At 45.1% G+C, this 10,000-nt stretch overlaps 1 protein-coding gene across 1 annotated transcript in view; it reads left to right on the forward strand.

Moving 5' to 3' along the window:
• The window catches only part of LOC115373108 (potassium voltage-gated channel subfamily G member 3-like), a 3,046-nt gene extending 1,327 nt beyond the window's left edge, over positions 1 to 1,719 (forward strand). Inside the window, exon 2 of the mRNA XM_030071374.1 lies at positions 1,074 to 1,719. Coding sequence (XP_029927234.1) covers positions 1,074 to 1,719 — 646 coding nt within the window. The remainder of the gene's footprint in view (positions 1 to 1,073) is intronic.
• The last annotated feature ends 8,281 nt before the right edge of the window (positions 1,720 to 10,000 follow it).

Below are 10,000 nucleotides of genomic sequence, written 5' to 3' on the forward strand. Positions count from 1 at the left end.
TGTGTGTGTGTGTGTTTACACAGACAGAAGCATTAGTCAGTTTGATTGGACATGCATGGTGAGGTTTTGTAAATATTTGCTGTTCCTGGTGTCTGATTGGCTGCCAGACTGAGCAATAGAACATGATCATCTGATCTTTGAGCTGGAAATGAAAACAGAAAATATCAAACATGACAGTTTGATCAAATATTTAAAATTATTAAAATATTGATGTCTGTAGCAGCTTCACACTTGTAATGACAACACTTTACAGTATATCAATATATCAATATATCAGTACATTGGTATATGACTATAGAAATATATCACTATATCAATACATCAGTGCATAACAATAATAATAATAATGCAGATGTTGCTGTCATGGTGGGAGTTGTTGTCTCCTCCTGCTGATCCAGGTAAACACACCTGGATCACACAAACAGGTGCCCTGTTACAGGTGTGTGTGTGTGATCCAGGTTTTCGCTGAGATTTATTCTCAGTAAACATGGAACACACACATCCTGTTTGTCTGGGAACAGCATCACAGCGCCCCCTGCTGTCCTGTTCCAACCTATCTGCTCTGTCCCTGCGTCCTCAGATTAACTCTTAACATCTCTTTGGGCAAATTGAATCATAGGCAACTAACGACTGTCGCTTCACCAGACCACAACAACGGTCCAGAGAAACCAGTGCCTTCATGAACACACCCACAGGCATTAGGGTGGCCCCTCCCACAGAGGTTAAATACCTGGACCTTACCCCACTGTCTTTGTCAGACTAGTGCGGACTAGAAAGACCGACGGGCATGAACTGATGAAGCCCCTTGGATAAGAGGCCAAACGTCTTCCTGAGACAAACACAAGACTCAGTTTGCCCAAAGAGAACGATGACCTGGATAAATGAGAATATCCATAGACAACTCTTAACATGTCTCTCCTGTCTCTGACTCTGATTGGTCCATGTCTCTGATTGGTCCATGTCTCTGATTGGTCCATGTCTCTGATTGGTCCTTGTCTCTGATTGGTCCATGTCTCTGATTGGTCCATGTCTCTGATTGGTCCATGTCTCTGATTGGTTCGTCTCTTCTGCAGGATCATCGAGGCGGTGTGTATTGGCTGGTTCACTGCAGAGTGTGTCCTCCGCTTCATTTTGTCCCGGGACAAGTGTGAGTTTGTGCGGCGGCCACTGAACATCATCGACATGCTGGCCATCACGCCGTACTACGTCTCCGTCACCGTGACAGTCCTGACAGGGGAGAACTCGCAGCTGCAGCGGGCGGGTGTGACGCTGCGTGTGCTGCGCATGATGCGTATCTTCTGGGTGATCAAGCTGGCGCGTCACTTCCTGGGCCTGCAGACGCTGGGCCTGACGCTGCGGCGCTGCTACCGCGAGATGGTGATGCTGCTGGTGTTCATCTGCGTGGCCATGGCCATCTTCAGTGCGCTGGCCCAGCTGCTGGAGCATGGCCTCGACCTGGAAGCTGGCAACCGGGACTACGCCAGCATCCCTGCCGCCTGCTGGTGGGTCATCATTTCCATGACGACTGTTGGCTATGGGGACATGTACCCTGTCACGGTGGCGGGCCGCGTGCTGGGCGGCGTCTGCGTGGTAAGCGGCATCGTGCTGCTGGCGCTGCCCATCACCTTCATCTACCACAGCTTCGTCCAGTGCTACCACGAGCTGAAGGTCCGCTCCGCCCGCTGCAGCCGCAGCCTGTCTGCCGAGTTCCTGCAGTGACCCGCCCCACCCCAACCCCTGACCTCTCACCTCTGACCTCTGACCTCTGACCCCTCACCTCTGACCCCAACCTCTGACCTCTGACCTCCGACCTACGACTAAGACATTGGACCTCTGACGCATAATCATGGGACAGTCCAGCCTGTTGACATGCAGTAGTTTACACTGAGTAGTGTTCATGTGTGTGTATTAGGGCAGCATGACACACACACACACACACACACACACACACACACACACGCCAAATCGTATGTGTTGGACAGTTTTACACATCACCATCCCCAAACACTGTTGCCATGGTTACTAACACCTGCAAGTTTGTAACAAAGTGAAGTTTCAGTTTTGCTTCAACAGAACATGACATCACAGATCAGTTTTATATTCTCTACATGGACAGGTGTGTGTGTGTGTGTGTGTGTGTGTGTGTGTGTGTGTGTGTGTGGAGTTTTAGGACCATACAGATAGTAAGCAACATCAGAAACAACATTTCTTAAATGTTTGTGGTTTCAGTTTGATCTAACCTTCAGGATTCAGGTGAAAAGTCATTTTCTCTTAAAGTTGGACAGTTTGTGTCAATCAGCTGCTGTCTCTTCCTCGCTGCCTCTTCCTCGCTGCCTCTTCCTCGCTGCCTCTTCCTCGCTGCCTCTTCCTCGCTGCCTCTTCCTCGCTGCCTCTTGTAGATGAAGGCTCAGGTGTGAGGACATGCCCATCAGTGAGGGAGGAGCTTTCAGCGTTCACAGTAGTCAAGTTGTAAAAAAAATTCAGGGGGGATGGTCAATTTTTTTCACTTGATGAAAAGGGAGGATGGCAGTTTTACAGGGGGGATGATTTTGACCGTTTTTATTTCAGGGGGGATGCCATCCCCCCTCATCCCCCCTCAACTCGAGTACTAAGTGTTCAGATGTTTTGTGACTCTCTGGAGGAAAATGATAAATCTGGACACGAGACGCAGGTTCACACCAGGTGTGAAAAACAGGTGGCATTGCCCTTTACCCCCTGACCTACACCCTGACCCTGACCCTGACCTTGACCCTGACCCACACCCTGACCCTGACCCTGACCCTGACCCTGACCCTGATCCTGATCCTGACCCGCAAGGTTGGGCTGGGGTTTGGGTGCAGAGTCAGACAGGAAGTGGGAGCCCGGAGCCCGAGTCTGTTGGACTGGACCGTGTCCACGGTTTCCATGGCAACAGCAGGCTCACACAGGAAGGAGTGGAGCTGAGTGTGTGTGTCAGTGTGAGTGAGTGTGAGTGTGTGTGTGTGTGTGTGTGTGTGTGTGTGTGTGTGTGTGTGTGTGTGTGGGAAAGTGTGAGTGTTGACGAGGAATTTAAACCAAAGACTCGCTGAGCTCTGCAGGCGTCCGATCCCTTTAACAACTCCTCTTCCTCTTCCTCCTCTCCTCGTCTTTGTCTTCTTCCTCTTCCTCTTCCTCTTTTTCTTCTACTTCTTCTTCTTCTTCTTCTTTTTCTTCTTCCTCTTCTTCTTCTGCTGCTGCTGCTGCCCTGACTCAGTGTGACTCATCCTGCCTGCAACGCTGCGTTTCCCGCTCCAGCTGTGTGGGCAGTGAACACACCACCAACACGCCACCACTTCCAGTTCAGTTTGTTCTGTCGTTTCTCCAAGACGCAGGAACATTTCAGCAGATCAGAATTGCAGAAACAGAAGACAGAGATGTCTTTTGCATTTTTTTCATCTTAAAAAGTTTATTCTCAAAGGGCATGAATGAGGCTTTTACTGTGAAAAAGTTTTAATAATATATTGACTACATTCTGATTATATTGACATGTGGAGGATTTTTCAAGTGTTTTAGAATTTTCCAACAACAGTAACTGTTTCTTAATGTTTTATATGCAGTTGTATATTTTATGGTATTTTTCTCCCTTCATATAATATTAAAACTCTCTGGCTCACTGACAGTGTAGCCCCGCCCCCCAGCCCCTGATGTCACCACGGTGACATACAACCTGGCCTGTGATTGGCCGTTATCTCTGACTCTGTATCTGTGATTCTGTGAGGAAGACTGCTGAAGCAGCAGGAGGTGAAATGTCCCTGAGCAGCCACCGTAGCTCAGGTTTTTGGGTGGTGAAAGTTTGGGCGCCCACGCTGCACTCGCCTGCGGCTCGGTGTTTTATTTCTGTCTCTGCAGGATCTGAACACTCTGATCTTTTCACTTTTCACTCGAATTCAAACTGAAACTGCAACACGAAGATTAAACTGACAGAAAAATAATCTCTCATCAGATAATCTCACGGTTTGGTTTTTGTCTTCATGGATGTTAACATTCATGTATTAAATGCTCTCAATTGTATACTCTTATTTTGAAACCGGAAATGCCGGTTACGAATGTCTCTGTAATTAGCAAATAAATGACACCTGTGCTGCTGCGCCAGGGTGGTGATTTGAGTTACACGAGAGGTAGTGTGAACGTCTCCTCTTTCTCCCAGTTTTTATTCCTCCGTCGCCCTTTATTTTATCTAAAATGACGACGACTGCTACACACGCAGAACGCTGTGCAGTGAACTCTGTCAACAGGTTATGGGCCCAGAGTTTGGTGGTCGTTTGCAAGCGCGTGTGAGGCTACCTGTGTGAGTTGGCGTGCTAGGCTAACATGACCACGCGAGTTGTGTCAAGTAGCCGCTGGTCTCGGCTGTATTTCGACGGGGACGAGAAAAATTATGAACTGTGGGAGACAAAGTTTTTGGGCCACCTCTTACTACAGGGGTTGAAGGATACCATCCTATATGAGCCCGAGCCACCTGCGGAAGAGGGAGATGATGATGACGACGAGGAGAAAAACGCCATGGCTTATGCCGAATTAATCCAGTTTTTGGATGACAAGAGTTTGTCTCTTGTTATGCGTGAAGCGGCTGATGATGGACGCAAGGCACTGAAAATCCTCAGAGACTATTATGCAGGCAAAGGTAAGCCGCGAATTATTTGCCTGTACACCGAACTAACTTCGCTGCAGAAGGCCAACCATGAAAGTGTCACTGATTATGTGATTCGTGCTGAGACGGCTATTACAGCCTTGAGAAATGCTGGAGAGACTCTGAGTGATGGTCTGTTAGTGGCGATGGTTTTGAAGGGACTGCCGGAATCATTCAAACCATTCGCAATAAACATTTCACAAAGTGAGAAGCCAGTGCCATTTTCTGAGTTTAAGACTAAGCTCAGAAGTTTTGAGGACACCGAGAAGATGCGAGGGGCAGCGGCATCGGACGACAACGTCATGAGGGCGCAGGTGCAGCCTACGGCGAAACGGTCCTCAGCGACTGCAGGTGACCGGCGGGCAGCTGGGAGCGTGGATGCGGTGTGCTACAGATGCGGCGTGAGGGGGCACTTAGCCAAAGTGTGCCAGCGCAGGCAGTGGTGCAACCACTGTCAAAGTCCTACACACCGTTACGCAGCCTGCAGGAGAAGACAGCAGCGGCGAGATGACGTGCGGAGAGTGTCGGAGGAGGACGGCAGCAGCAACGAGTACACGTTCAGGGTGAGCGACTGTGCTACCGAAGCCCAGCATCGTGTCGAGCGGACAGGTCTGATGGTCGACACGGGGGCGACTTCTCACATCATCACAGACTTCTCAAAGTTCAAGAGGTTCGACGACAGGTTCCAGCCAAGCACTCACTGCATGGAGTTGGCTGATGGAACAAGATGCAGCGGTGTTGCTGAGCGCAGAGGAGATGCGGAGGTGGTGCTGATTGACAACAAAGGAAAACGCCACAAAACTACCTTGTCACAGGCGTTGTACATCCCCACCTATCCGCAGGACATCTTTTCTGTCCGAGCAGCAACCACCAGAGGTGCCACTGTCATCTTTAAGAAAGGTAAAAACGTACTCAAGTGTAAAGATGGCACAAAGTTTAACATCTATGTGTACAACAGACTTTACTACTTGAACACAGAAACCAACAGTTGTGATGATGATGATGACCAGTGCAATGGGTGTTATGACATTAAAACATGGCATGAGATCTTGGGCCACTGCAATTATGATGACATTCAAAAGTTACTGAATGTGGTTGATGGTATGAAAATCAAGGGCAACACTGATAAATCTGTCTTGCAATGTGATGTGTGCATTGAAGGGAAATTTGTTCAAACTAGGAACAGGGAACCAGATGTTAGAGCCAAAGCACCTTTGGAACTGGTTCACACAGATTTAGCAGGGCCAGTAGATCCAGTCTCCATAGATGGTCACAAATATGCAGTGTCATTTACAGATGATTATTCTAGTGTAGTTTTTGTGTATTTTATTAAGAACAAGAGTGACACAGTGCAAGCCACTGAGAAATTCCTTGCAGATACAGCCCCTTATGGGAAGGTGAAATGCATCAGGTCTGACAATGGTTTGGAGTTCATGGGTCAAAACTACCAGTCATTACTCAGCAGAAATAGTATCAAACATGAGACATCAGCTCCATACTCACCACATCAGAATGGTACGGCAGAGCGCAACTGGCGCACTCTATTTGACATGGCAAGGTGTATGCTAATAGAGAGCCAATTACCAAAACGACTGTGGACCTATGCAGTCCAAACAGCATTTATGGTGAGAAACAAGTGCTTTAACAAACGCACAAAACAGACACCTTATTTCATGCTGACAGGAAGACGACCAAATCTAGCAAGAATGCAAAAGTTTGGATCTGTCTGTTATGCCTACAGACAGGACAAACGCAAGTTAGACTCAAGGTGTGACAAGGGAATTTTTGTTGGTTATGACAAAAATAGCCCAGCCTATTTGGTTTACTACCCCAACAGTGGTAAAGTGCAGAAGCACAGACTAGTGAAATGTGTGACCCCATCCGTTGCAGAGCGAGAGACACAGACAGACATGTCTGTCGGTGATGATTTTGTTGTTCTGAGACAGGTTAACAGGACCAGACAAAATCCTCCCCTCTTACCATCAGAACAGGTTCAGGAGCAGGTTCCAGCAGTTAAGCCTGAGCAGAGCCAGGCACAGCCAGATGAAGCTGAGACTACACGTTACCCTCCTAGAGTGAGGAGAAGGCCAGCTTATTTGGATGACTATGTCACTGAGGCAAGTGAGGACCAAGTACAGAACATAGACTACTGTTACAGATTACTGTCTAATGTACCTCTTACATACAGGGAAGCTGTAACCTCTCTTAATTCAACAGAATGGTGTAAAGCAATGGATGAGGAAATGGAATCACTGAAAGAAAACGACACATTTACCTTAACCACACTACCAGAGGGTAAGAAAGCAGTGGGGGGTAGATGGGTTTATGCTCAGAAAACCAACACAGATGGATCTGATAAGTTCAAGGCACGCTATGTGGCCAAAGGTTACAGTCAAAAACCAGGTGTTGACTATGACGAGACTTTTTCACCTACTGCTAACCTCACCAGTGTAAGAGTGTTAATGCAAAAAGCAGCACAAGAGAACCTGATTTTACATCAGATGGATGTCAAAACAGCTTACCTGCATGCACCGATAGATTTTGAGATCTACATGAAACAGCCAGAGGGTTATGAAGTTACAACTGACAGAGGTGAAGTGTTGGTCTGCAAGTTGAAAAAGTCTCTATACGGTTTAAAACAATCAGGTCGAAACTGGAACAGGATGTTACATGATTACTTGTCTGAAAATCTGTTTGTTCAAAATCCAGCAGACCACTGTGTTTACACAAAAGAAACAGAAAACCAAAAAGTGATCATTGTGATATGGGTTGATGACCTAATTATTGCAGCCAGTGATGATAATGTAATGAAAAATGTCAAAGAGATGCTCGCAGATACGTTCAACATGAAAGACCTGGGTAAATTAAAACATTTTCTGGGTATTGATTTTGAACAGAGCGATCACTGTGTAAAGATGTCACAGAAAAGGAATGTAGAGAAAATACTAGAAAGGTTTGACATGCAAGACTGCAAACCTAGACTAACACCTTGTGAGCAGAAACTTAATTACACTGACAATACTGAGGTCATGGGTGATATCAGAAAGTACAGAGAGGCTGTAGGCAGTTTAATCTATTTAACAACCTGTACCAGACCAGATTTAAGTTACATTGTAAGTAAACTGTCACAATACTTCTCTGAGCCAACTGAAGAGCAATGGACGACTGTGAAACATGTACTTCGCTATCTTAAAAACACAAGTGGTAAGGAGTTATGTTATAGGAAAAGTGACAATGGTCAACTTGGATTGCAAGCATTCAGTGATTCAAATTGGGCTGAAGATGTAACTGACAGACGCAGCACCACAGGTTATTGTGTCAGCTTAAACCAGAATGGCCCTTTAATTTCTTGGAAAACAAAGAAACAACCCACTGTCGCTCTTTCCACTTGTGAAGCAGAGTACATGGCCTTAGCTGCTACCATTCAAGAATGTATGTATTTGGTCCAACTGTTAGATGGTATTGATGAGTTTCAGTACATGGATCCCATTGTTTATGAGGATAATCAGGGCACAATAGCTTTAGCTAAAAATCCTGTGCAAAGACAAAGATGTAAACATGTTGACATAAAATATCATTTTGTTAGGTCAGCTGTTAACAATGGTGACTTTCTTTTGGAATACTGTCCAACTGAACAGATGGTGGCAGATATAATGACAAAACCCCCAACCAAGTCAAAGTTAAAGAATTTTGAGACCTTTATGTTTGGAGTGTAACATGCAAGAGTTATGTTTGAAGTGTAATAGAGATCATTGTTGATTTTGGTGTGTTTTGTTTTGGAAGGTCACAATGTGAGAGCAAGTGGGGGTGTTAACATTCATGTATTAAATGCTCTCAATTGTATACTCTTATTTTGAAACCGGAAATGCCGGTTACGAATGTCTCTGTAATTAGCAAATAAATGACACCTGTGCTGCTGCGCCAGGGTGGTGATTTGAGTTACACGAGAGGTAGTGTGAACGTCTCCTCTTTCTCCCAGTTTTTATTCCTCCGTCGCCCTTTATTTTATCTAAAATGACGACGACTGCTACACACGCAGAACGCTGTGCAGTGAACTCTGTCAACAATGGATCTGAAAACATGAATCATCTCTGAGTTTGTTTTGAACTGATTATGATGTGATAATCCTGATAACATGAATAAAAATCATAGATTTAGCTGCAGATTTATCAGCGCGACTGTCTGTAGCTGCAGGAGCTCGATGCCTGCAGACATTCAGGTGAAGGTCTCGAGGCTGAAACGCTGAGTCATGAAACACAGAGAAATCTGATTGGATCTGATGAGAATAATAAAATCGATCAGCTGATCAGAGCAAAAGAAAAACAACAAAACATTAAGAGACATTATGTCATAAAAATCAACTATACAGTGAGGAGAAGAAGAAAGTGACTTTATTCATTACATTTCTGAAAATATTTTAAATGTTTTCCTACATCACATCAGACAAATGAATTTTAGGCACTGGGGATCATGGGATTTGTAGTTTTCTTCAGGAGCTGCTGTGAAAAACTCATTTTAAGTTCCATCCCAATGACAGATGTTTTTTCCATGTCAACAAACCGTTTATCAAATCAGATTCCACAACACAGAACCAAAAAGCCGCCTTATAATGTTCTGCTTGTGTGGCAAACAAAGTCCTCAACATTCAGAAACCACAGAGCTGATAACTGGCTGTGGAAAGCAAAACGTTTCCCCGGGGGCTGTTTTCCCTGGCGGAGGGAGTAATTGAGGCTCTGTTGGGCTCTGTTAATGTTTTAATCAAACATTTTAAAAAAAACAAACAAAAAAAAATGATAAGGGTTATTATGAAACCCACCAGAGTTCTGGGCAAAACACGCCCACCAGCACCCTGTGGACCTGTCCCACCCAGAACTCTGGTGGGTTTCATAATGACACACAACAAACAGGTTTGAATGTTTTCCTTTCATCTCAGTTGCTGATTGGTTCTTCTGAATCATCAAAATAAAAGACTTGATCTCAGTGAAAGTTTCACACACACACACACACACACAGTGATGAAGAACTGATCAGGAACAGATGATCAGTTATAAATAACAGATTCTGTGTAAATGTTAAAATGTGATTCATTTTGTGTTTCTGTTTGTTGTGTAAATAAACAAAGAAATGATGAGTCAGTGTGTTTCTGCCATTTATATCACAAGAGAAACCATCATACACACACACACACACACATTGAAATAGAAACTGAAAACACTTCACATGACTAACTCCGACTTTATGTTTTTTAATTATCTGTATATTTCATGTCATATTTTATCATTTTAGGAACAGAGTCAGTCTGTAAGAGACAACCAGGAAAAAAAAAATCAAAAACAGAGGTGCTCCAGCTGT

This window comes from Myripristis murdjan, chromosome 15 (genome assembly GCF_902150065.1).
Source record: "Myripristis murdjan chromosome 15, fMyrMur1.1, whole genome shotgun sequence".
In the NCBI taxonomy this organism is placed as follows: domain Eukaryota; kingdom Metazoa; phylum Chordata; class Actinopteri; order Holocentriformes; family Holocentridae; genus Myripristis; species Myripristis murdjan.